Genomic DNA, 27,656 nt, shown 5'->3' on the forward strand with positions numbered 1-27,656 from the left:
GTCCATGAGTGTGCAAAGTTTGGTGAATTTCTGTGCATGTTTAGGTCAGCCAAAATGCTATATTTTTTGTGTGAATAATAACAAATAGAATAGGTGGCCTCCACCAGGCCACCTATTCTATTTGTTTAGCACGTGCGCCTCACAGTGCATCGGTCCCTGGTTTGATTCCAGGTTCTCGCCTTCCTGTGTGAAGTTTGCATATTCTCTAACCTGTATGGGTTTTCTCCAGGTTGTCGAGTTTCCTCTCACATTCCAAAAACATGCACGGTAGATTGATGGAACACTCTAAATTGTCCTTAGGTGTGAGTGTGAGCACGGATGGTTGTGCGTGTGTGCCCTGCCATTCGCTGACACCCAGTTTAGGGTGTGCCCTGCCTACTGACCAAAAGACAGCTCGAATAGGCTCTTATAGGATAAGGAAATGGATCTGGAATAAGCCCATTTATTGCCACTCGTACAGTATTTTACATAGTAATTTAATGTAGCATTAGGTTAAGATGCAAGAAGTGAGTGTACATCATTCACTTTGCTTTTCACAATGACAAGGAACGTGCAAAACAGCAGAAGAAACCAGAGAAACAGTTTTTTGTTTTGCTGTGATTTATATAAGTACACGAAAGAAGAGATAAGTAGAGGAGCTCAAAAGGAGACAGAGCAAACATTTTATGATGATAAATCAAGCAGGATTATGAATTGATCGCTGTGTTTGGTTAAAGGTACATTCTGCAGTCATAAAGAAGGTTCACCCGACGAATGTCAATGGGGCTCATTCGGTTTGCCTGACCAATGACTGCATCCCGATTCGGGATTGGGATTATTGTTGGTTGTCCATTCTTGGAAAAGGCAAACCTGTTCCAAACATTCACAAAAATATTTGTTATTCATGTTGGCTCACATCTTAGAAACATATTGAAGTTATTTCATGTTAAAGTTTGGTGATCTGTCTGGCTGTCTGCCTACTACTGACTGAGTGATTTTTTTTCATCCTTCTGTTTGCCCTGGCAGGAGTCTTCCTACGTCAAATTTATCCTGCACTCGTGAGATGTTTTTTTAATAATCTTTTCAATGTTATATTTAATGTCTCAATACAGAAGTACTTTCTGACCAGATCTGTGTAAAGCCCTTTTATTGTGGATTACCTTCCATAGTGCATGACAGAGGTGTAATCATAGGGAGTGCCAAGATTTCTTGTATTCAGCCTTCTAAAATTGCTCTCCATTCCTGTAGGAAATTGTTGCATGTTAATTTATTGTTCATTCTGCACATTTTTATACAAACTTCAGGCCTTTGTTGTAAAGCAACAATATACTTTGAGGGAGTGCTGGGGGGGATATGAGGGTTTAACTTAATCCTACCAGAAATGACATTTTCAAGGAGGATTCTGACATGCCGGTCCCTGTCAGATCGAGTCTGTTCATGATTGAATCCCAGAGCGTGAAGCAATTCGTGTTGGATAACCTGTCGGAAAACACAGCCCTGGCGACTCAAAGACACGACTTGACCACGACCACGACGTCCAACAAATGAATAACATCTGCAAGAGAACAAAGAATAATGAAACTCTCTTAAAAAAAATAACTAAACAAAACACCTCTATCCAGTGCTCATAAGACCTTTTTTTGTAATGGTGTTGCTCAAGTTTTGATCAGAAACTGAATTAGGTGCTGACCCTCCCACAAAAGCCTCTGCATCTTCTCAAAAACTCATACTAATACACTATCGAACAAACCGACATTTAAGATTCGATATTTGTCAAGAAACTTAAGTTTTGATACATTTCCCAGATCAGAATTGAAATAATCAAAAGTACTTGTTCAATCTTCATATATTTGTGTCACTTGTGTACAAGTTGTACACAACAAAAAAGCAGTATCTCGTTTTTTTGAGAGTTGCAATTGCTTTGGCAGACTCACGAAGGTGTGAGAAACCGCTGAGAAAACAATTCTCAGCGGTTTCACAAACGACTGCATGATCAATTGCTTGAGTCATGTTGATGAAAAACTATGAATGCTGGCAACCAGTTCAGGGTTGCAGAGGAGGGCTTTCCCTGCTGCCAATTTTTCATCAATTAAGCCATGTATTAAATATTATTGCCATTATTGCCAAATCTTCATTGGATTATTTACCTTGTTTGCTACTCATGCTAGTGTTGTTTTGCAGACCTCTCGATTTTGTCATTGTCAATTTTGCTCTCTAGTGCCTAATTTTTAAGTATCGATATTATTTCGTCCTTGTTCGCGTTCTTGTTTGTTTTCGTGTTATTGAACTCTCGTCATTTTGCTTATACTTTTGGCCGACTATTATTACCTTGCCTTTTGCAAGCACTTTTTGTTAATGTCTGTTTCTCCTAGCTCCTTGTGAGCAGTGATTTATGTTTGTACTTTGTCAGTTTGCATTTATGAGTAAATATTTTTTGTAATAGATTTTGTTTGTCTATGTTTGTGGGCTCCAATAGCCATTCAGTTCATCCACGAAATGTAACAATGCGTAACATGTGAGAATTACAGTACACTTTCTCAAGTTGCTAATTTAAAGGTTGTGTGTATGAAACACTGCAGAAATGCAAGTATCTTGTATATCCGCAAAAATCAAATGTCTTGTATTTCAAAAAGAATTGTCTTTATTTAGGTCGTTTCTTTCTCGTGAGACCTTCCTCAGCTTTTAATCCTGATGAAGGTCCAGTGAGACCGAACGTTCACATATGTAAATAAAGCCAATTATTTTTATTATACAAGACGTTACAGGATTATTTTTTTGTTTTATTTTATTTTTTTTGCAAAAGTTTGCAATGTCAAAATAACATCAGTATCAATATCAGCATCTGGCTTCATCCTCACAAGGGTCGTGGGGGACGTTAGAGCCTATCTCAGCTGTCTTTGGGCAGCAGGCAGGGGACACCCTGAACCGGTTGCCAGCCAAATCGCAGGGCACACACACGACGAACAACCACACCTCCTCTTTCGACCAGCTCTCATCAACCCAGTATGTCACCTGGTTCCTGCCTGTCCGTCACAACAGAGCAGGTAAGGAACCAACTGAGGAAGATGAATGTGAAGGCAGCAGGAAGCAGGAAGGCAGCAGGTCCGGACAAGATCAGTTCCCGGCTCCTCAGGACCTGCTCTGACCAGCTGTGTAACATTATCCAGCACATCTTCAACCTGAGCCTGAAGCTGGGCAGAGCTCCACAGCTGTGGAAAACTTCGTGCCTGGTCCCAGTGCCCAAGACCCCCCAGCCTAAGGAGCTGAACAGCTACAGACCGGTGGCGCTGACGTCTCACCTGATGAAGACGCTGGAGAGACTCATCCTCGCCCACCTTCGACCTCTGGTGAGCCCGTCACTGGACCCGCTGCAGTTTGCCTATCAGCCTGGCATCGGCGTGGAAGACGCCATTATCTACCTCCTCCACTCAGTGCTGTCACACTTGGAGAAGGCTGGGAGCACTGTGAGAATCATGTTCTTTGATTTCTCCAGTGCCTTCAACACCATCCAGCCCAATTTGCTGGGAGGCAAACTGCAGAATGCCGGAGTGGACCACCATCTCACAGCATGGATCATAGACTACCTCACAAATCGGCCGCAGTACGTGAAATTGCAGAGCTGTGAGTCGGACCGGCTTCTCTGCAGCACTGGAGCGCCGCAGGGGACTGTTCTGGCTCCATTCCTGTACATCCTCTACACCTCGGACTTCAGACACGACATTCCAAACTGCCACCTTCAGAAGTTCTCCGATGACTCTGCGATTGTTGGCCTCATTACAGAAGGGGACGATTGGGAGTACAGGGGACTGACAAAGGACTTTGTGGACTGGTGCCAGCAGAATCTCCTCCAGATCAACCCTAGGAAAACTAAGGAGTTGGTTGTGGATTTCTGCAGGAAAAAGTCCTCACCAGCACTGATGAACATCCAGGGTATGGACATAGAGAGGGTGACCTCCTACAAGTACCTTGGTGTTCTTCTGAACGACAAACTGGACTGGTCTACAAACACGGACACCCTGATTAGGAAAGGACAGAGCCGACTCTTCCTACTCAGGAAACTGAGGTCTTTTGGGGTTCAGGGGTCACTCCTTAAGAGGTTCTATAACTCGGTGGTGGCCTCGGCCATCCATTATGGCATTGTCTGCTGGTCAGGCAGCATCTCAGCCCGGGACAGAAAGAGACTGGAGCGACTGGTCAGGAAGGCCAGTTCTGTCCTGGGTTGCTCCCTTGACACTCTGGAGGAGGTGGGCAACAGAAGGAGGCCAACTAAGCTAAAAGCTATGATGGCCAGTCCCTCCCACCCCCTCCAGCCCGCCCTGACAGCACTTGGTAGCTCCTTCAGCCAGAGACTGTTACACCCGCGCTGCAAGAAGGAGAGATACCGACGCTCGTTCCTACCGACTGCTGTCAGGCTGATGAATAAAAAATAACAATCATAATATTCATTCATTCATCTTCTGTACCGCCTGATCCTCACTAGGGTCGCGGGGGGTGCTGGAGCCTATCCCAGCTGTCTCCGGGCAGTAGGCGGGGGACACCCTGAATCGGTTGCCACCCAATCGCAGGGCACACAGAGACGAACAACCATCCGCACTCACACTCACACCTAGGGACAATTTAGAGTGTTCAATCAGCCTGCCATGCATGTTTTTGGAATGTGGGAGGAAACCGGAGCACCCGGAGAAAACCCACGCAGGCCCGGGGAGAACATGCAAACTCCACACAGGGAGGCCGGAGCTGGAATCGAACCCGGTACCTCTGCACTGTGAAGCCGACGTGCTAACCACTGGACTACCGGGCCGCCCTATCATAATAATAATAATTAAATTATCCATTGTGTTCATATTGTATTTAATTGAAAGATGTTTGTTGTTGTTTTTTTCTCTTTCTCCTTTCTTCTTTCTACATACATTCTTGCTGCTGGCGGCTGTAAATTTCCCCAGTGTGGGACGAATAAAGGATATCTTATCTTATCTTATCTTATATCTCACACGCACACCTTTGGACAATTTAGAGTGTTCCATTAACCTGCCATGCATGTTTTTGGAATGTGGGACGAAACCTGGAGTACCCGGAGAAAAAACCACGCAGGTACAGGGGGAACATGCAAACTCCACACAGGGAGGCCGCAGCTGAAATCAAACCAGGTACCTCTGCACTGCGCGGTCGACGTGCTAACCACTGGAATACCGAGCCACCCAAGCTAGCCAGGAGTCGGACCTAGAATCTTATCCATTTCACTACTAGCCCGACATGAATATCAATATTTCGGTGACATTTCAAAGAAGGTTCATTGAAGTAAGGTCAAAATTACAACAACTAAAATCATTACTTAACATCTATCTAACAACATCTAGCACTCCCAGGAACTTGGTGTTGCTCACTCTCTCCACTGTGGCACCGTTAATGGTCAGTGGAGCATGCTTGGGGTGCGTCTTTCTGAAGTCCACAAGAATCTCCTTTGTTGCATGATTCATTCATTCATTCATCTTCCGAGCCGCTTGATCCTCACTAGGGTCGCGGGGGGTGCTGGAGCCTATCCCAGCTGTCTTCGGGCAGTAGGCGGGGGACACCCTGAATCGGTTGCCAGCCAATCGCGGGGCACACAGAAACGAACAACCATTCGCACTCACACTCACACCTAGGGACAATTTGGAGTGTTCAATCAGCCTGCCACGCATGTTTTTGGAATGTGGGAGGAAACCGGAGCACCCGGAGAAAACCCACGCAGGCCCGGGGAGAACATGCAAACTCCACACAGGGAGGCCGGAGCTGGAATCGAACCCGGTACCTCTGAACTGTGAAGCCGACGTGCTAACCACTGGACTACCGGGCCGCCCTTGTTGCATGATCAGTCTTCCAAATACGCTAATGTGTAACTTTCAATTCCGGAAAATCGTCATCTAAACCTGAAAGTCCAAACTGGAACATCCCTCCAGAGTAAAATTTTATATTAACAACATGACTAATATTTGATGTCCACAATTACATAAGATAAGAAAACCTTTATTTGTCTCACAATGAAGAAATTTGCAATCTGCCGCAGCAAAATTCGGAGGGAATAAAGTAGTTTTTTTTTCCAAAACAAAGTATTTGCATGCACAAAATAAATGTTTAAAAATATGAACTGTATACAGTACACTACAGAATTCATTATAAAATAGAAGATTTAAGCAGGTGATTCTGCAGGCACCAGTGCACAAAGTCCTCCGTCAGTCCCCTATGCTTCCGATCATCTCCTTCTGTCATGAGGCCTACGATCACGGATTCGTCAGAGAACTTCTGAAGGTGGCAGGTTAGAATGATGTAGCTGAAGTCCGAGGTGTAGAGAATGAACAGGAATGGAGCCAGGACAGTCCCCTGCGGCGCGCCGGTGCTGCAGAGAATCCTGTCCGACTCACAGCTCTGTGCCCTCATGTACTGTTCCCGGTTTGTGAGGTAATCTGCCAATCATGATATGAGGTGGTGGCCCACTCTGGCGTGCTGCAGTTTGTCCCCCAGTAGGTTAGGGTGGATGGTGTTGAAGGCGCTGGAGAAATCAGAGATGATTCTCACAGTGCTCCCAGCCTTCTCCACGCCGATGCCAGGCTGATAGGCAAATTGCAGCGGGTCCAGTGACGAGCTCACCAGCGGTCTCGGGTCGGCGAGGGACAAGGCACAAAGGTTTGCCCAGCTTCAGACTCAGCCTGAACATGTACTGGACAATGTCACAGAGCTGGTCAGAGCAGAGCAGTTGTCTGGTCAAACCGGTTGAAAAAACGGTTTAGTTCATCTGCCCAGTCCTTGTCCCTGTCAGTCACTGTCTTTGGGTTTTTGTTGCCTGAGATCATTTTCAGGCCCCTCCAGACACCAGTGACATGACTGGCCTCTATCTGGTCCTCTATTTTCACCCAGTAGGCCTTTCCCCCCTCTCTGATCCTTCTCCTCAGCTAGATCTGCACGGTTTTCCGCTCCTCTCTATTTCTCGACACAAAAGCACTCTTCTTCTCCTTCAGGAGGGACTTTATGTCGGGAGTAATCCACGGTTTATTGTTGAAAAAACATAGCACAGACCTGGTCGGTATGGTGTTCCCCTCACAAAAGTTTTTGTAGTCCATGATGGTGTCGGTGAGTGAATCAATATCCTCCCCATGAACCTCACTGAAGATCTTCCACCTGGTTGAGTCGAAGCAGCCTCTTCAGCCTCCGTAGACCATCTTCTGAGCATGCGGGTCACAGGTGGCTGCCTGTGTACCAGGGGTTTGTACACAGGCTAGTGATGCACCATGTTGTAGTCCACTCTTCCAAGAGCTGGGAGGGGGTGGTGTTGGCATAAAACAAGTCAACAATGTTATTGTCTCTGGTGGCACAGGTTACATACAGGGTGAAGGTTGGTAGGGAGGAAACAGAGACATGATTAAGGTCCCCTGAAATTATCAACAGGGACATGTCTGTATCTTCTCCTCCTTCTGCGACGTTCCTTGCCCGACACCCCTGTTTCATGCTCTTCAACTCGCGTGGAATGTCTGGTTTGTCGCCGGCTAGTAGCCCGCTGTTAGCCCGACAATGCACATTGCCACACTATACAGGTGTTGGTACCTGCTTGGGGCGACCCTTTAGCGTCCACTTACACGCCCACCCTTCACCCATTGGCGGACTGCTCCCCAGCATGCCTTTCCGTCTACCTTCTCTCTCTCCCCCTCTCCATATATGTATATATACACGCCCACCCTTCCCTGATTGGCCGACTTCTTTGCTGCATGCCTGTCCACAGTCACTTCCGCCTTTTCTCTATATAAACAGCGTGTCGGCTGTCAGTCAAATTTTGGAACTCAGCGCATACACAAGACGCTCCGCATCATGAGGCGTCCTGTTCATTTTGGAGAAAATTTAAGACTTTTAATGGTGCCTTATAGTCGTGAAAATACTGTAATATTTTTTTGTGTTTATGTACACTGGACCCGAATAATCCGATCAGTCTCATTTTCACAAAAAGTATTTAAAAATAAAATAAAGCAGGTAATTTTTAACCTACGGTGGCGCGTTACTTGCGTCACTGGAAGTATTTAGCGCTCAGCAGTCTGCATCTTGTGATCAGAGCTGTTGCGCTTTAACTTTTGTCATTATCATTATTCTCGTCTAGAGTTTGTTTCTTGTACAATTCACCAAGGGCACAAGTAAAAAGAGTAAACGTAAAAAAGTAAAAGAAAATAATGGAGATGATCATAAATGAAGATGCCCATATCCCCCTCATAGGTTTGGGTTACAAAAACACACAAAGCAAAATTAGAAGAAGAAATAAATAAAATAAAAGGATGAAAATAAACTCAAACAGGGATATGCGCTGCTGCCTGTCACTCACACGGCACTATCTTGTATAATGGTGCCACAATGATTCATATTAGGCACTAACATCCACTTGGTACCCATTGTCTTTTGTTAGTGTAAGGAATTGTTTTGAGACATGCACTGACAGTTTTCAAGTAAGGATGATTATTCAAGAAAAGCGACTGAGAAAAATAACAAATTTAAGCCTTTGTCCACCAGTAAACTGACTGGTATTCCATTTGTCCTGCACCAAGGCAATGTCCCGAAACTTCCTGCCAAATCAACAATCCGCTTGCATTTGACCTGCTAAAGACGAGAATGATGAGGCCAACTCCTGAAAAAGCATCTCAATCGAAGGATGCAAAGCTTTGGTTCTCAATGGATAGTCAGCTTCATGCAGTATTGTGCATAAGTGATTCTGGAGTCATATTTTGTTACTTCTGTCTGTCTTAGTGGTTTTGCTCACCCCAAAAGAAATATTGCTATTTTCTTCAGCTGCATGTCAAATCCTGATGACCTTGGAACAAAAGATTAATTTTTGATCACTTTATCGTTTATCATTTTATAATCTTCTTTTGATTATTTTTAAATCTGGGGCCAAAATAAAGGACTTGGCCTCACTGTTGAAATATCTTTGGATGGGAGTCGATCTTTCATGAAATAGTCATATATTCGTTGGGCATTGGCGGTTGCGCTCTAGAGTGGTTTAGGTCCTATTTAGCTGACAGAACCTTTTGTGTTAGCCGTGGTGCTCTGAGTTACGTACTGCCCCACTGTCATGTGGTGTTCCACAGGGCTCAATTCTGGGGCCTCTGCTTTTCTCATTGTACCTGCTCCCATTGGGTACCATCTGAAGGAAACATGGTATTTCCTTGCACTGCTATGCAGATGACTGTCAGATCTATGTCCCAAGACACTTTCTCATTAAGCCCACTTTTATCCTGCCTGGAGGAAAACAGAACCTGGATGGCACAACACTTCTTGAATTTCAATGAAAAGAAGACAGAAGTGCTTGTGTTTGGTCCCAGTGGCCCTTGTACATCCCATTCTGTAGACCCTGTAGACTTGGCCCCCCTACCTCCTATCTGAAGTCAACAGTCTCAAACTAGGGTTTTAAACTGGACAGTGACTTCAAACTTGACCGGCAAATTGGTGCCGTTGTTAAATCTGGCTTCTTTCATTTTAGACAACTGGCTGAAGTAAAGCCTCTCCTTTCTCATGAACACCTTGAGACAATAATTCATGCCTTTATGCCTTCGTCACATCCCGGCTCGATTACTGCAATGCACTTTATTTTGGAGTCAGCCAATCCTCCATTAGCTGTCTCCAGCTGGTCCAGAATGCTGCTGCTCACCTCTATTGACAGAGTAAGTGTCAATATAGATCCTTTAATCAACTAATGTGATCTGTTATCATCCTTAGTGTATGCCAAGTGAATACACTTGTATTCACTTGGCATACACAGCAAAATCGGCAGTTTTAATTCAACACCTATAGAGTTAACTGTATCACTTCAAAGTAAGAGGGAGCACTCCTACTCTGGCATCCCTTCACTGGCTCCCAATACATTTTGGAGTTCTTTTTAAGATCCTATAATTTGTTTTCAAATCTTTAAATGGCCTTGCGCCACCTTACCTCTCTGACCCGCCTATACACACCTGCCGCCCCAGGTCTGCGGACCAGACATTATTAGACGTACCAAGAACTAAGCGGAGGCTCAGAGGGGATCAAGTCTTTTCCGTTGCTGGTCCCTCTCTTTGGAATGATCTCCAATTGAACATTCGGCAAGCCCCCTCGCTGCCCATCTTTAAAACTTGTCTCAAAACTCATTTGTCATCTATGGGATTTGACATGGCATGATTCAGACTTGATCTTAGTCTTACTGTTTGGTCATTTTTACTTTCTTTGTTGTTAATTTTCTTTCTTTCATTCTTGCTTGGCTCTCGACGAAGGCAGACGCTTTATGCTTTCTGCGATGTCCCCCACCCCACCCCACCCTTCCCTGCTCGCGACTCAGTCCATGTCTTATGCCTGACCTTTCCTAGCCTCCTGTCGTATTTTCATCCTAAAAAACAAACATGGAATTGGTTGGCTGGTCTCTCGATGCCATCAACAACATTTTCTCGATGAGAAGAGCAGGCAGTGGGGAGCCTACTTGCCCCTTGGGGACTTTTGCTGCTGGGTACACCCTTGATCCTTGGAGGAAGCGGAGAATGGTGTGCCTGTCAACACTGTCCGTTGAGGATTTGGACGACATCTACATTTTCGGCCTTCCGATAACAGGTATGCTGCTGTTTGGTGTGAGCAGTTTCCTGATGTATCGAAAATTCAACCGACGGGAGCAGCTCTATTGGACGAGGCTGCCCGTCTAAGGATGGTATAACGCGGATGTCCAACACTCAGACTGTGCTCAACCACAAACTGTTGCGGGTTTGCAGGATGGACAACAACTTGGAGAAAACTGGAATCCGTGTTCAATTACTGACTGAAATCATGGATTTTGCTGATCGATGCCACTAAAGAGACATAAGCTACGGACTCAAGGCTGTCTTAAATTCTTAGGCAGCCTGCTACCAAAACAACCTCTGCTATCTCGACCTTCCCCTGATGAAAATATGCACAGAAGCTAGTCCCCCACCATTATCCCCTCCCTCATACATTCCCTTGATTCACCGTCTTCATTGTTTATGTCTTGTGACCTGTTGTAACTGTCATATGCTTATGCTGGAGTTTTTTTTGCCTCACTCAAATTATCCTCAAAATGAGGGTAGTTCAAGTGTGGGTTTTTTCTCTCTCTCTCCCTCCCCTGTGGTTTCTTTCTGACCTTCGGGTTGAGTGAACGCTGGCGCGTTTTGGCTGCCGCTGCGCAACCCGTATTGTTTTGTGTTTTTTGTTATTGTAAAGTGTCCTTGGGTGTCTTGAAAGGCGCTTATAAATAAAATAAAATGTATTATTAATTTGGTGTTTTATTGTTGTATATACTGTATATATATAATATTTGGTCATTTAATACAGCACTTTCTGTATAGCGATGGTTGTTTTTAAGTGCTCGATCAATAAGTTGAGTTGAGTTGAGATCAGGTGAGTGAGAGGTTTGTGTTTTTCTTACCCTGAGAGGGACTGGATGTCCACAAAGTCCCTCTGTCCATTCAGTGGGGTGAAGCGGACGCAAGTGGATGCCGCAAAGGATCGCAGACCATTAACTATGGTGCGTCTTTCTCGGCCAGCTTGATAAGAGACAAAAAACATATGCAGTGTTTTTAATTTTAAATGTAGAAAAGGTCCAAAAACATGCATGGCAGGCTGATTGAACACTCTAAATTGTCCCTAGGTGTGAGTGTGAGCGTGGATGGTTGTTCGTCTCTGTGTGCCCTGTTATTGGCTGGCAAAGACAGCTGGGATAGGCTCCAGCACCCCCCGCGACCCTAGTGAGGATCAAGCGGTTCGGAAGATGAATGAATGAATGTAGAAAATGATAAAGGACATTATGTCTATGGAAAGGTTTTGGCAAACAATAAAGGACATTTTTTTCTGCATGATTGGCAGCTAGTGAATGCATTGCTCTACACTGCAGCACGTCTCATTTTAAAAATCAGGCATTAGGCAGGGCCCTGTACTGGTTGCCAGCCAATCCCAGAAAGCATGCAAACTTCACACAGATCAGTTTGTTTGTATGAATTGCATGAACTAATTGTCCATTAATTTGAAAAAGCTGAAAATCTGTGAGTAAGTGTCAATATAGATCCTTTAATCAACTAATGTGATCTGTTATCATCCTTAGTGTATGCCAAGTAAATACACTTATTCACTTGGCATACACAGCAAAATCGGCAGTTTTAATTCAACACCTATAGAGTTAACTGTATCACTTCAAAAGTGTCTATATTATCCATCCATCCATTTTACGCTCTCCTTCATCCTCACCAAGGTCACGGGGTTGCTGGAGCCTATCCCAGCTGTCTTCGGGCAGTAGGCGAGGACACCCTGAAGCAGTTGCCAACCGATCCCAGGGGTCACATTCACATCTAGGGACAATTTCGAGCAGCGGTCCCCAAAATACGGCCTGCGACCACATTTGGTCCAGCCCCCCAGAACAACACCACAAAGTCTTTTGATTTATTTTTCATCAATGTGTATTTGTATTTTATCATAAAGTTGGGCTTTTGCATTATATATTGCTTATTTCTGAACTATTTTCATTATAACTATTGGTTAGTAACTATTTCATAAACTCATATAACGTGACATTCGTTCCATCTTTCTGCGGTCTGTTTATCTGACAACCCCAGAAAAAAAAATCCTGGACCCGCCCCTATTAAAGAGAACCTTTTATGGCGAAAAGGTTAGGTAAGAGAAAAAAAATATTCAGAATACAGGTAATTTAACCCAAAGTAGAGAAACTATTTTTTTTTGTTCAATGCAAAGAAAAGGCTGGCTGTGTCATCTGTTAGGTGGCAGTGGCGAGATTCAAAGAATATAATCTGCGGAGACACTATGAATCCCGTCACAACAACAAGTACGATATTTTGCATGGCCAAATGCCGGCAGACAAACTGTCAATGCTAAAAAGAGCAATATTAGCTCAGCAAAATACATTTGTACGCCAAGCTCAGCTGAACCAGCCATCTATTCGAGTGAGCTTTCGGTTTGCTCAACTGATAGCAAGCAGCGGAAGCAGAAGTCTAAAGAATTTGAATTATTTTCATGAAACATTGGATAAGATAACGGATGTGCAGGACACAGCGCAACTGCTAATTTTTATTCGTGAAGTTAGCGCCAACTTTGAGATGTGCGAGGAGCTGGCAGGCCTCCAAAGTCTCAAAAGGACTACGATGCGGGAGGATATTTTGGGCAAAGTGCACCAAACTGTAGAAGAGTTAGACCTGGGCTGGTCAAAGCTGGCCAGCAACACAACTGACTGGGGAGCGAGTATAGTGGGCGCGTCTCGGGGGTCTAATAGGATGCATGAACCGAGAGATGGAAGAACGAAGTTTCAAAATCACTGTCTAATTCACCAGCAAGCACTGTGCTACAAAGTATTTACTAGGGATTCTGTCATGAAGGTTGTGGAGCAAAGTTGATTATTTTTTATTTAATAAATTGTATAACTTATTTCCTGCCTTTTTTTCTGTGAAGAACCCGGGGAGGGTTATTTCGTTATTATTTATTTCATTAATAGTGTTTTTATTTATTCCTTCAGTTTTGTTCTGCGAAAAAAAATCCGGAAAAAGTTATTTGATTTTATGGGGATTTCTGGAAAACAATGCATTTTTTACGTTTAGGTACTCTTGCAGTCACGCTTTTTCTGTTACAAACTGACCCCGGCCCCCCATCAGAGAAGCGAAAAGTTATGTGGCCCTCACAGGAAAAAGTTTGGGGACCACTGATTTAGAGGGTTCAGTCAGTCTGGCATGCATGTTTATGGATTGTGGGAGGAAATCAAAGCCCACGCAGGCACAGGGAGAACATGCAAACTCCACAAAGGAAGGCCGGAGCCGGCCGGGATCGAACCCACGACCTCTGCTCTGTGAGGTCGCCATGCTAACAAGTGGACTGCCGGGCCGCCATGTCTATGTTAGTCTAGGTAACATTAACACTTGTGAAAGTGTTAATTTTTTGGAGTGTATAAGAACTGGTAATTGATCATCAGTCAGTGTTAAAATATGACAGCAAGTAATGTTGAACTTCTCAAAACGAATTGCTTTCATTAACACTAGAAATCCATCCATTCATTTCCCAATCCGCTTCTTGTCACGAGGGTCATGGGCATGCTGGAGCCTATCCATGTCTTTAGAGAATGGTCCAGCTGGAGGCCATTTCAGGGAAAGGTAGGTTTAAGCAAGTAACGTTGCGCCGGATATGGCGTCAGAAGGATGATGCCCAATTCCGAATTAAGTCGCATGTGGATCTTAAAAAGTTTAAAAGGCCCTGTAATTGTCAAATAATTTATCAGCAAAATCGACTAAAAGTAAAACATAGTTGTGTTATTTCAATGCACGACAACAACTACGAGGGTGTAAACTTTATGTAAACGGTGTAAACGATGTAAACTTTATGCTAACTTGAATCCCCGCTACACTCACATTTTCTCGACGATAGAATAAATAGCGCAAGTGAGTATGAAATGCTTTAGCACACCTAGTTGTTTATTAATTAGATGATAATGTCAAACATTGACATTAATAATTTAATTTCGGATTAACATATGTATGTTTGTGAATGGGTAGATACTGGTCATTTTTGAAGGGCTTTGGGCTACGTCAAAGAAGTGCTAAATGCGCAAAATATGTGCATTCAATTAAAAATTGACTGTGCATTGTGTCATGTTGATCACGTTAAAATATTAGATTTAAATGCATCTGTGCTAATACAGAATTTTACGTAACATTATTTTCCCTGTACTGTACTTCTATATTAATGTCCTTGTTTCTTTGTGACTTCAAAAAGCACTGGGAAAAACACGCAACGTGGGATCCCGAATACTTTTGACAGTAGCAATTTTAAAATAATCATAGTTTTATTATTATGGCCTTAGTTTTCTGTAGAATTATATTGACAGTAGATTTCACAATTGATTCTCTTTATTTTCTAGATGCATGTCACAGTACAACGATGGACATCTGTCCCTGAGCTGCAAAAATGGAACACATGTTGCAGTATGTACCACTGTCCATTCTGCCAGCCCGCATGGTTTAAACCAGGTATGTCCAAAGTCCGGCCCGCGGGCCAAATCCGGCCCACGGTCGAATTTCATCTGGCTCTCGGCCCCTGTCATAAAATCAGTGCCGTCTGGCCCGCAGGTTGGGCGCAATGGAACACGTGCTGCATTGACTGAGGTCTCGTAGACTGGTGAGTGATGTTTCATAGAGTACTGCTTCCCTCTAGTGGCTAAATGAGTAATAGCATTCACTAAATGAGTAATAGCATTTAGACACTAGAGGGCATCACTCACGAGTTATCAAGACATCATTCCGTGTTTATATTGACTGATATGTCATATTTCAAATGATCCTTGCAGTTGTGGATATGTGTATTGCTTGTTCATTTCCCTGTTGTTCGAGTCAAAGGTTTTGTGACTATTGAAAAGTCATGGTGATACATTTTATGTTTCAAATCAATCAATTTGCACTCAGGAGACTTCTGTTTAAGAAAAAGTCAAGTGAATAAGCAGTTGCATGTGATATACCTGTTTCAAATGAACCAAAAGAAATTCTTAAGATTGTTGAAATTAAAATAAAAATGGAAATGTGAAACAGACTGGCTTACTAAAATTTGCTGAACAATATTGTTGTTCAATGTAAAGAATGTCAGCCAAGGTCGGCCCCCGACATTTTACCACATAAAATCTGGCCCCCTTGGCAAAAAGTTTGGACACCCCTGGTTTAAACCCTCATACTACTGCAAGGTAAAGGCAGTGTTGTGTCCAAGGACCGGCAACCCGAGGCCAAGGCCTAGGACTTGACTGCGAGGCCAAGGCCAAGGACTTGGAAATTTTTCCGGGGCAAGGCCAAGGCCAAGGACTTGAGAAATTTTCCGAGGCCAAGGCCAAGGACTGATTTTGAAACTGAGGCCTAGCCGAGGACAGGTATAAAAAACAATGCTATCAGACCACTTGGCAGGTCTTCATGATTTGCAACACCCCTCCATAATAACCCTTTGCACTCCCTAACGCTTGAATAAAGTGTATTTATTCAAAGAGTAGAACAGTCAGGGTACAGCAACAACAACAACAAAAACACCAATTTAAAGTTGAGGGCCACTAAACTAGTTTGATAGTTCAAAGGCAAAGAAGTTATGTGGCATGCACGCCAACGTGAACGTAACGATTCTTCACACGACTTCCCAAGTGGAAAATAGACGGAATTTTCTGCCAACAAGCTGCGGGCCGATCATTTATCTGTAACAGCATGCTTCGCTTGTGTGTCTGGCTGTGAGTGTGTGTGTGTGTGCATGTGTGTGTGATTCCCCCCCAATGCCGCAGGCGCTCATCGACGATTGCGCAAACCCACACAACAACCTGCACTCTCCTCCGAGTCTGCAGGATACTATTGTGTCTTCGGCACTCGGCAGGGGGACACCCTCAACCAGTTGCCAGCCAATTGCATGGCACACATAGACATACAACCATTCCCCCTCACAATCACACCTATGGCCAATTTCAAGTGTTCCATTAACCTGCCGTTCATGTTTTTGGAATGTGGGAGGAAACCGAAGTACCCAGAGGAAACCCAGGCGAGCACGGATGAGCCAGAATCGAACCCTGTACCCCTGAACTGTGAAGTTGACACCACAACCAGTTGTCCACTGTGCCGCAACACTAGAAATGTTAATATTAACGAAATATATCAGTCGCAAAAGAAAAGCACAATCATTCCTTCTGTTTCAAATCTTTCAGCATCATTAACTATCGATTTCAATCACTTTTTCAGGTCTTGTGAATTAAAGAGTGTCACCACATGAATATGATTGAAAACAGAATTTTAGGGGTGTGTTCCTCAATATTAAATAAATGCAAAAATGTTTGTGTACCCCCTTATTGGAACCCAAAGGATTTGCGGTCTCCAAATCGTCATCCTGAAGGTGAATCTGAAGAGCATGTTCTTGCTGGTAAAAGTATTCTTTTTGAAGCGAGAACCGTCAGATTTATGTTTTTGTCCTAGAAAATATTGTTGGCTACTTTGTTTACGCTCATTTGAAAGGGTGCATGGGGAAGGGAATGCAGACCAGTGAAATGAAGAATTCCTTTCCAAACTTTTTCTTTTGAAGGCCACATACAGAAAAAGAGAAAGACGCAACCGTCACTTTTACATTTCTTTTCTGCATTAGCTTATTAACTGGGGGGATACTCAATCAATTATACATTGTTTGACAATACTTGAGGATCATTAATGTGATATGTTCACAAATCAGACCTTGACACAAACCGGAAAGTGGGGAAAACTGTTTTATGTTTATGAAACATGTTCTTTTTTGTTCTCACCGTGTTACAAAGAGAACTTCTCTTACTATTTTAGCTGTGAATGGAATAATGTCTTTGGATATCTAGAAAAGTTCGACTAGTTGTAGTTGTAGTTCCCGTTAGTCCACTCCCCCGACAACTACACTTCTCGTTCTGCCCACCTGCAAACTTTTTTTTGTTTAGTTTTTTTAAAATAACATTGTGATGTCAAAATTTAGTTTTAGTATATGCTGCAGGCTGTTAACATGTGGGCGTTGGGACGCAAATGGCCGTTGGGCCAAAGTTCAGACACCACTAATTTAGAGTAACTAAGTATTTAAAATATGATTCGTAAACGTGTATGGCCCAAACTTTGTTGAATTTGTTAAATAGTCATCAGGAGGGTTCTGGAGGTGATCTTAAATTGTATTTCTAATTTATTCTCATCTGATCCTCAACTGATTTTATTTTTTCTTCCCCCCCCGATATACATGGAGATGCGTGCACACAAAGTCACAGAAACACATTTGGTCTTTGTCAGTTACTAATGACAACTGCCAACCTGTACAATTTATATAAATACAACCACTAGAAATAATCCACAATAGTTAATAACAATAGTTCAGTGGACATTTGGTCATGCACTACCACTGAACCAATACGGTCTATATTATATATATATATGATTGTTCCTCTTGACATTCATGAATAAAAATCATCACCTCCCAACAATGAGTCAGTAAACAACAATGCAGCATTGTACAGTCAAGTGACGGCACACCAAATGTTTAAAGTAAACGTAAATGTTTAAAGTAGTGTAAGTGCATGCCAACAGGGAACAAAAAAGGAGCATAATCTTGGTTTGGGGTCGCTCATTTTGGACACCTTTAATTAAAACAGAGTATTCTTCTCAATTGATTGAAAAGTGGCTTCATACTTCCCAAAACACCCATTTTGGTGCCCTCAGCATGCATGCTTTGTGGTGACCCCCCCTCTCAATCCGATACCACCCCTGACAGAAATGAACAACATCTGAGTACAGTATAGTATTTGTCAGTTTTGCTTTATTTTACAAAATAACTTGTCAACACTATTGTTTCAAGAACTTTTACAAAAATAAGGTTATAAGTATTTATAAAACAAAAAGAATGGCACCAACACTCAAATAACTAAAAATACAGCATTTTAAATAAATAAATGCCACGACTAACAACAAATAAACATGAAACTTTCACTTGGCCTTGAGTTCCTCCTTAAACTTATTGAGGCATTAATTATGTATTCACAAATACAAGAAATAAATATCCGAGGATCCTTCAGTGATATATGGTTTTGAACTGAAGGAATAATTACCAGCATGTTTTTTAATTGTCAAACATTTGTGTCACCTTGTGAAGTGGTGGTCGACCCGTCATGTTCCGTATTTGGCAGCAGGTGGCATGCGTTCATTCTGCTGCCTGCACACCTGCTGCCGATTTGTCTGTGATTGCACCTGCTATATCTAGGCGTGTTGTATCTTGTATGTAGTCTACTCATTTTCCTTGCTGTATATTTTGCAAGCGCTTTTCGTTGTCGTATTTACATTATTTCCTGGTTCTCATTATTGGCCTGTGTTTTCTGTTTTCTATTATACAGATTTTTTTGTTTATAATAAATATTATTTTGAGACTGAGTCTTTGTCAGTGTTGGCTATTTCGGGTATCCGCTTATTCTCGTTTTTTCTGTTACGTACGAAGCGGTTCCTTTCCAGCTTTGTGCATAACGTGACAGGACCCCAAAAAGCAGGCAAGAGGGAGGAGCAGGGTGTATTTGAAAGAATGTATTAAAACTCAGAAAACTACATCCAAAACAAACAAAGTCCAAAGTATCAAAAAAAACATGACTGAAGATAAAACTTAACAATGACCAAAGCCTGACTGAAACAAACATGACAACAGCAAAATAGAAACAATGACCCAACACTGAGTGGTTGTGCTGAGTCCTTTTAAAGCAATAATTAGATAACGACAAACAGGTGTGCAGCTGCAGGGAGAACCCCGCAGTGCCACCTGTTGTTCACAAACAGAATCATGACAATTTGCATATTATTAATAATGAATTGATTATGCTTGCAAAAGTATATTAAGATATTTTGTGATGTTTTCTTTAACCAATGTATATCTTCTCAGAGGTAAACTCTTGAACCTGCTTTGGAATGATTGCAAGTGAGATAAACCCTTTGGCTTGAACCTGCTTTGGAATAATTGCAAGTAAATGATTACAAATAAGATAAACCCTTTGGAATGCTTTTAAATGATCACAAGTGAGATAAAATCTTGAACCTGCTTTGGAATAATTGCAAGTAAATGATTACAAGTGTGTAACCAAGTGGCACAACAAACAGTGTGGCGTAGGGAGGGATGAGAATGGCCACTCACCCCTCCCGATGCACACACTTTAGAGGATAAAAGGAGGGGAGCGATGCTACTTCAGCAGAGTCCGCTATGGGTTACCGTACGAACGCCTAGCTCGTATTGAAACTCACTCTGCTGAGGGTGTTGGCTCTCCACCCTACTGGCACACGGTAAGAGTTCTTTAGCTTCATACAACTTGTTGGAACTGTGTTATCATTTCTGTGTGGGACCAATAAAGTGCCTATTGTTGGTAGCCAGAAGTGTCTTGTCGTTATTTCTGAGTGCCTATCTCCGACGATCCTTTATAAAACTTGATATTCATTCAAATTGAGTATCAGAAGTGTTTCAAAACAGCAATGAAGAACGCTTATGCTCTTAATAAATACATGCTCATACATATAACAAAGAATGCTAAGTACACTGCATGAGAGTTAGGGAACACAATCCCCTTGCAGAGAAAGTGTTTGGAAAGAGATAAGGTGTTAAGAAAAAACAAGAGCAAGGTCGGACGTGGACGTAACTGTCAACATCGGCTTCAGCTTACTTGGTGTTTTTGTCATGATTGCACACATGTGAGAAATTTTCACTCACAGCCACACACATAGTGTTATGGGAATTTGACATATAACAGGGCTAAATGGAAGTAACTGTTAGTACGATTGAATGCTGACCAGTTATTTTGCGGAGAAGCAAAGTTGCACTAGTCTGTTCTGTGTGTAGCTGTTTAAAATGCTAATTGCGCTGGCCTTCACCACCTCCCAACAAGATAAAATGAGAGAGCAAGACGGGGAGAGGGAGAAAGCTCCTATGACAGATCTGTGAACGGTGTCCCTCCATGTTTTTTTTTCTTTCTTGAATAAATATAATATTTTTTTATAATACTTGTTGTCTTGGTTTCCCTGGACAAGACAATAGTCAAACAAGTTCAGTGTGTTAACAGCCCTCACTCTTTAGGTTGGTGGCATCCATGTATGAAATTCCCGATGAGAAATAAATGAGAGGGCGAGCGGGGAGAAACATCAGTGATGAGCAGAGAATTTAATCCTAACGCTTCTCCTCGTTCCACCCTGGTACCAGAATCCAGTGTCTCCTCTCTTCATTGGGTTTTTATTGTGAATGTCGAATTGATAACTCTGACCTGAACAACCATGGTACAAAAATTTTTAAAATTATGTTACTATGTAGGCCTAAATTTAAAACACAGGTTCGTGGAAATTCCAGTATTCTACCTTTATAGACAAGGACTGATGGGGCATTATAAAAATATTCTGGACATGATGTGAAACCAGTGAAAATAAAAGGGAGAAATCTACACGGTTTTAAGATAGATTATCCCCCCGCCCCCCAAATTTAAATTTCACCAATAGATGTCGCTCAAATGTCAGCATAGTGATATTTGCATATAAAACAACTTTGTCTCCTAACGTTCCATTTAATTTTCATAGCATAATCAATGTGCAGGTCACAACTTTTCCACAACAGGTTGTTTTGGGTGAGCTTGTATAACACAATTGCCACGAGTATTTCATGAGATACAGCAGGTGTTTGGTCGCGAACTCGGGAATGTAAGAGAGAGGGGTGGTGGAGCACCGTCTGTACAGGAGATTAATCTGTTTTCGTGTAAATAAGCCTGTGTTATTTTTGTATTCCATATATTTATGAAAATACTTTACAAACCTTTATTATACATCAGGGGTGCTCAAACTTTTTGGATCGAAGATCTACTTTTCGATTAAATAACCTCCCGGGATTTACCCTTACCGGCACGCGCGCGTGGACGCACGCACACACACACACACACACACACACACACACACACACACACACACACACACACACACACACACACACACACACGCACGCACACGCACACGCACACGCACACGCACACGCACACGCACACGCACACGCACACGCACACGCACACACACGCACGCACGCCCTGATGAGAAACAGCCTGAAACTGAGGCATGCGACGGACTTTTGCAGCTTGTTAACTATCGTAGCTCACACGTACCGTTTTAAAGTGCTTCCCTGGGCCTTCCTAGATTCCTATTCTTTGCTCGTGCTCTCTGTGAATTGTACACGAAGCAAACTCTGAATTAGAATAATGACGATAACAGATAGAGCGCAACAGTTCTGATCACAAGCTGCAATTCCAGACTGCTAACAACATCCAGTGACGTAATCACCGTAAATTCAAGATTTACCTGCTTTATTTTATTTTTAAATTTTTGTTTTGGTGAAAATGAGACTGATAAGATGATTAGGGTGCAGTGTACATTAACACAAAAAATATATTATTAACATGTACAAAGACACACAAATGGTTGTTTGTTTTTTTTCCTCCTCGACACTCCTCGGATCTACTTGGGACCTGTCTTAGATCTACCGGTAGATCAGGATCTACCTAATGGGCACCCCTGTTATACATATTATATACTGTTATTATTATATTTCCTATTATTATTATATATTTTTTTACCAGCTTATTTTTAATTTAAGCTCCTCCCCCCAGGCTGTTGGTGCCTTTCACGCGGTGTGTGGTCATCGTACAGTGGTACCTCTACTTACGAAATTAATTGGTTCTGGACGAAATTTCTGAACTACAAAATTTTCCATGTAAATGGCCTAATCTGTCACAAGCCCCCACATCCCAAAATTCAGACATAAATGTTACAATTAGATGATTGCATAACAAATGAGAATTTTGCATAGTGTAAAAAATTAAGAATAAAGAAAAAAATTATGGTCATTTAACTTTAACTTGTCCTCATCGTTTTTGCCCTCTGAAGTCCATGTTCTCTCGCAGAAGAGGTTTTTGACTGGCGATTTATCAAGAACCGATCCAAAGACGTTTGCTTTTCTGTTTTTTTTTTCCCATTGAAAAAGGTTCTGGTGAAATCTATGTCAGATACTTTTTGCTTAATTGTGCACACTTGTACTTAACATAACAAAATTTGGCACCAATTTGTTGGCATTTTTTGTCATTTGTGAAAACAATGTTTGTTTGTTTTTTAATCAACTTGTACATAATGTGTTGCTGTAGGAAATGAAGGCCAAAAGTTTTATGGAATGAAATTGTAAAGAAATGTAACAGTCAAAACACAGTTAATTACAGAAACATTGCATTGTATATATATATATATATATATATATATATATATATATATATATATATATATATATATATATATATATATATATATATATGGGCGGCCCGGTAGTCCAGTGGTTAGCACGTCGGCTTCACAGTGCAGAGGTACCGGGTTTGATTCCAGCTCCGGCCTCCCTGTGGAGTTTGCATGTTCTCCCCGGGCCTGCGTGGGTTTTCTCCGGGTGCTCCGGTTTTCCTCCCACATTCCAAAAACATGCATGGCAGGCTGATTGAACACTCTAAATTGTCCCTAGGTGAGAGTGTGAGCGTGGATGGTTGTTCGTCTTTGTGTGCCCTGTGACTGGCTGGCAACCAATTCAGGGTGTCCCCCGCCTACTGCCCGAAGACAGCTGGGATAGGCTCCAGCACCCCCCGCGACCCTAGTGAGAATCAAGCGGCTCGGAAGATGAATGAATGAATGAATGCATTGTATATATTATATTTGACTGTGCCATCTTTACCTGTGATCGACTTTTGGATTATGAAAACTTAAGTTTATAATAAAACAGGTTTTTTTGGGGCGGGGGGGGGGGGGGGTTAGCAGGGGTTGCAAGTCCCAACACTGTAGCAGAGGAAGATGGAAAGAAAAGCATGTTACAGTTCGAGGTCTATTTAGGTCTGCGTGACAACTGAGTAAAGCTTCTCATGCTTGTATTAATTACAATCTGAAATCAAAATCAGAATTGTATTATTACAATCTGAAATGGTTTGTGAAAAAAAAGAGGTTACATGTAACCGCTCAATGAACAGCATGATCACATTCGCTTTTTCAAAATAGATAGATGGTTACTTACAGTAGACTCCGGAAATTCTGTAAGGCACATAGACAAAGCCATCCGCTGCTTTTGGCCACAGGCACCTGTCTCTCGTGCAAGCGTCTGCATTCTGTAGTCCAGTTGGGATGGCGATGTCTCCAAATATCACAAGAGGTTCATTTTGGTTCTTTCCTAGAAAAGTAAGTTTTCCTTTATCATGAGTCGCTGCATTCACAATTTTACTCTTAATGCTTGTCAATTATCATTCATACTCCGAATACAGAGCATCATGAAATGCTTGATCACATTCATTTTCAGTGAGAGAGCCACAAAGGGTTAAAAAAAGACGTGAATGTCAATGAGTTGTGCCCAACTTGCTGCTGTTTGCTTCGAGAGTGAATGACAAAATTGATAATGCTCAGACTCTTTCGGCATTATGTCACTCTCCTAAACCTGTTACCGAATTGGTGGTATGTAGCAGGAGATAGTAGATAAGTCAGGGAGAGGATCATGACATGCTGATGCAAAATAGAGGCTTCCACAGACTTCTACCCTCTGCCCCGCTATACTCACCACTAGACTGACAAATTCTGGATGGTAAATAAAAGTTCTTTTTATTGCTTTATTCTCAATAAAGCAATAAATCACTGTCTTGCTATTTATAAAAATAAGTGAGATTATGAATAAAAAGAAATGAGATTAACATACCAACATTCACATTTGCCCTCTCTATCAGTGTGGAAACACTGGAATCGTCATCTCCAGGGGTATCGCCTTTGAAAAAGAATAATTATGAATATGCATGTGCCAGTGCTTGTGACCACAACTGCCAATTAGTATGAATTGTTTTCTTTTATTTAAGCTGGACCTGTCTTACCTGAGTGTCTGTTAAACATTTTGAGAGAATCCTGAAAAAGAAACAGGCAGGAAATTCATTTATACCTTTCTTAAAACTCATATAATGACGAAACGTAAAAATACATTTGTGAAAACCTTACCAATGAGTGCCAAAATGTAAAAATACGTTTTTGGTGTGTTTTATTGAAAACAATTAACAAAGAGCTTCGTGCACCTCCTCAGGAAGAATCAAGGATGGGGAATTTATTTCAGTATGATAAATCACCAATAGATGGCAGGAGTGGCATTGATCAGATCTTGGTCCAGACACAATGTGAATGAGTGTGGATGGCGTCCTGCGATCCGACTTTGCGGGCTGGCTTGCGGAAGCGACGCCACCGCGAGAATATGGATTGATACCAGCAGCTAACTACAATGGCGCTTTTTAAAATAAATAAATAAAATAACGAAGTCCCATTGTCATCCTTGACAAACACGTCCAAACACGCACACACACACACGCACACACACACACACACACACACACACACACACACACACACACACACACACACACACAAACGCACATTCACACATCTAGTGGCGGATGCTGGTCTGTCAAGGAGGGGAAGCTCAATTTCGGCCTACATCATAAAATGTGTCCGTTTATGATATGTGAATTTTACTCTCCGTTCCTTTTTTTTTTTTAAAAGGATGCCTTCGCCATAAGATCGGTGATTGGCTCATTTCACTGTCAATGAGATTCCGCTGAGGGGACAGATGTTGCGACAACACACAACCAACACAAAATGGATGAAAATCCCTTGCAATCTTACCCAGTTCCTCGTCAATTGTGTTCTGTTTTGCTGGTTTTATAGCTTTTGCATAAAGTGGCTCATAGAGCTCTGGGTTGTACATCTAGGCAGTTGTGACATTGCAGCAGCAGCAACAGTTGCAGACACACTAGCACCTTCATTAATAGCGGGTTCCCTTGCTTGTCTTTTCTCTTCAAATTGTACTGATGGGTGGACATTTCTGATGTGTCTGTGCAGGTTATTTGTGGAGCCTGATCTATGGGATATTTTAACCTTGCACAGTCTACACGCTGCCTTTGAACTATCAATTAAATTGAAATGAGTCCATATTTCACTGCGTTTCCTATCCATTTTCTCACCTTTCCACTTTCCACCGTGTTGTTTTTTTTCACTAACTAGCTCTCTCGTCTCCTCGTCTGTCTTGTTCGCGTGCTGCTCAGTGTGCTGCTCAAATCTCTGTAGGCCTTGTCTCAATGGTCAAAAATGGCTTGCACTGGCTCTCCCAATCTGAGAGAAACGGCTGGCATTAAATTAGTTAACTGAATTCTCGTTATTCAGTCATGCAGTGAATTTCCCACAGCACACCCAAGACACAACAGAGGTTTTGGTTATTATTGGTCTTAGAGTTCCAAAACTCTAAGATTTTAAAGCTTGACAATGTGTGCCCGCCAGTGATTTATCACTCTGAATTGGATTTTATTACACACAAGAATGTAATTAAGAGAGATTTTCTACCATCTTAAGAATATAGCCAGCGCCCACTTATTTCTCTGTTAGGCTAACACAGACGTGCTAATGCTCTCTGGTTGTGACAGAATTTGTTGACCTAAATCCCGGAGATAATTGACTTTAATTGTAGAAGACAAAATACTGTCCAAATAATGTATGAGAAGAAAAATTACCATACTTACTTTTATGGTGAAACTCTGGACGGAGAAAAGGAGGAAGCTCAGCGCTGCAACACGGACAAGCATGATTGCTTCTAGAATAAGTGACCAGGAATGTACCAACAGAAGTGTTTCACCTTATACATCGTAAAGGCAACCTATTGTTATCCATATATGGCATGTTGCTTATTAGGATGGGCAAGGAAGTACATATGACAACACCTTGAATTGCAGCACCATCGTCACATTTAAACACAATCCAAGTTTGGAAAAAATGTATCTGAAATGAAAAAGATAATATGCAACGCATATCTAAAAATCATTAACAGTATTTATTTTCATGGGAAGTTGGATCACAGTTCTGTTGCGCAATTTGTATGCCATTTGTGTGGACTGGTGAATGGGTTTCACTTTCTGTTCACAGCACTTTTTTTAGGTGTCCTCTTGTTCACCTCGCAACACATTTATCACTGCATGCATCTGTGCATTCTGGATTAAAAAAAAGATAAATCTAATATCCCTGCATGAGAATATTGGAGGTGTTTGATTGTCCTATTGATCCTTGGAGCTAAGTTGCCTGGGGCTTTATGCCCCTGGCAGGGTCACCCCTGGTAAACAGGTCCTTGGGGAGGAAACAGACTGGTCACCGGGGCCTCCCTCTGGAGCCAGGCCTAGAGGTGGGTCTCGACGGTGAGCGTCTGGTGGCTGGGTCTGCACCCGTGTGGCCCGGCTGGGCGCAGTTCCCTTACCATGGGCTCGGTACCTGTGGCAGGGGCCAAAGAGGTCGGGTGCTCAGTGAACTGGGTTACGGTCAAAGGCTGTCCGATCCCCAGCTACAGAAGCTGGCCTTGGTGGGGTGGAATGTTGCCAGATATTCAATCCAGCCCTGGCGGCCACTGTGCTTCCTGAGCTTGGGCTGGTGTAAGTGGCCTGTGGTACCGATGACACGGTAGCTCTGCCACCCAGATCATGTTGCTCCGCTGCAGATCCTCCACTCCAATCCTTCTCAATATTCGCAAGTCGATATTAGACAAATTATAATAGATCATCTCCCGCAACAATTTTATCCTCAGCAGAGGCGTAAATCGCAGGTTAAGATCGAGAATTCACCAGAGAGACTTCTAATGCCACGTCGCGAATGAAGATTACTGTGATGTAGAACTCTCTTCGATTAAATATTCTTTTCACTAGTTTGTGTTAGTGCAGGGGTGCCCAAACTTTTTGGATCGAAGATCTACTTTTCGATCAACTAACCTCACGGGATCTACCCTTACAGGCGCGCGCACGCACACACACACACAAATTTAAGATTTACCTGCTTTATTTTATTTTTTAAATGAAAATGAGACTGATAAGATGATTAGTGTGTAGTGTATATTAACACAAAAAATATATTACTAACATGTACAAAGACACACAAATGGTTGTTTGTTTTTTTTCTTCTCGACACTCCTCTGGTCTACTTGGGACCTGTTTTAGATCTACCGGTAGATCAGGATCTACCTAATGGGCACCCCTGTGTTAGTGGGTGGTTGGCACATTATAATGGAATGACAGGCCATTCACACACAGATGACACATCATCAGT

At 42.4% G+C, this 27,656-nt stretch overlaps 1 protein-coding gene and 1 long non-coding RNA gene across 2 annotated transcripts; both read right to left on the reverse strand.

Moving 5' to 3' along the window:
* Positions 1-457: 457 nt before the first annotated feature.
* Positions 458-26,234, reverse strand: LOC127599784 (high choriolytic enzyme 1-like). The gene is made up of 8 exons (XM_052064024.1): positions 26,093-26,234; positions 24,407-24,437; positions 24,238-24,303; positions 23,569-23,721; positions 11,396-11,513; positions 1,356-1,534; positions 1,140-1,221; positions 458-849 (listed from the first exon to the last, which is right to left on the reverse strand). The coding sequence occupies exons 1-8, from the start codon at positions 26,153-26,155 to the stop codon at positions 711-713; spliced, it is 831 nt and encodes a 276-aa protein (XP_051919984.1). The 5' UTR covers positions 26,156-26,234; the 3' UTR covers positions 458-710.
* Positions 18,269-20,925, reverse strand: LOC127599823 (uncharacterized). Its single transcript, XR_007962175.1, has 2 exons — positions 20,750-20,925; positions 18,269-20,711 (listed from the first exon to the last, which is right to left on the reverse strand). It is a non-coding gene; the product is annotated as an uncharacterized LOC127599823 (long non-coding RNA).
* Positions 26,235-27,656: the final 1,422 nt, after the last annotated feature.

The sequence above is a fragment of the Hippocampus zosterae genome, chromosome 4 (assembly GCF_025434085.1).
Source record: "Hippocampus zosterae strain Florida chromosome 4, ASM2543408v3, whole genome shotgun sequence".
In the NCBI taxonomy this organism is placed as follows: Eukaryota; Metazoa; Chordata; class Actinopteri; order Syngnathiformes; family Syngnathidae; genus Hippocampus; species Hippocampus zosterae.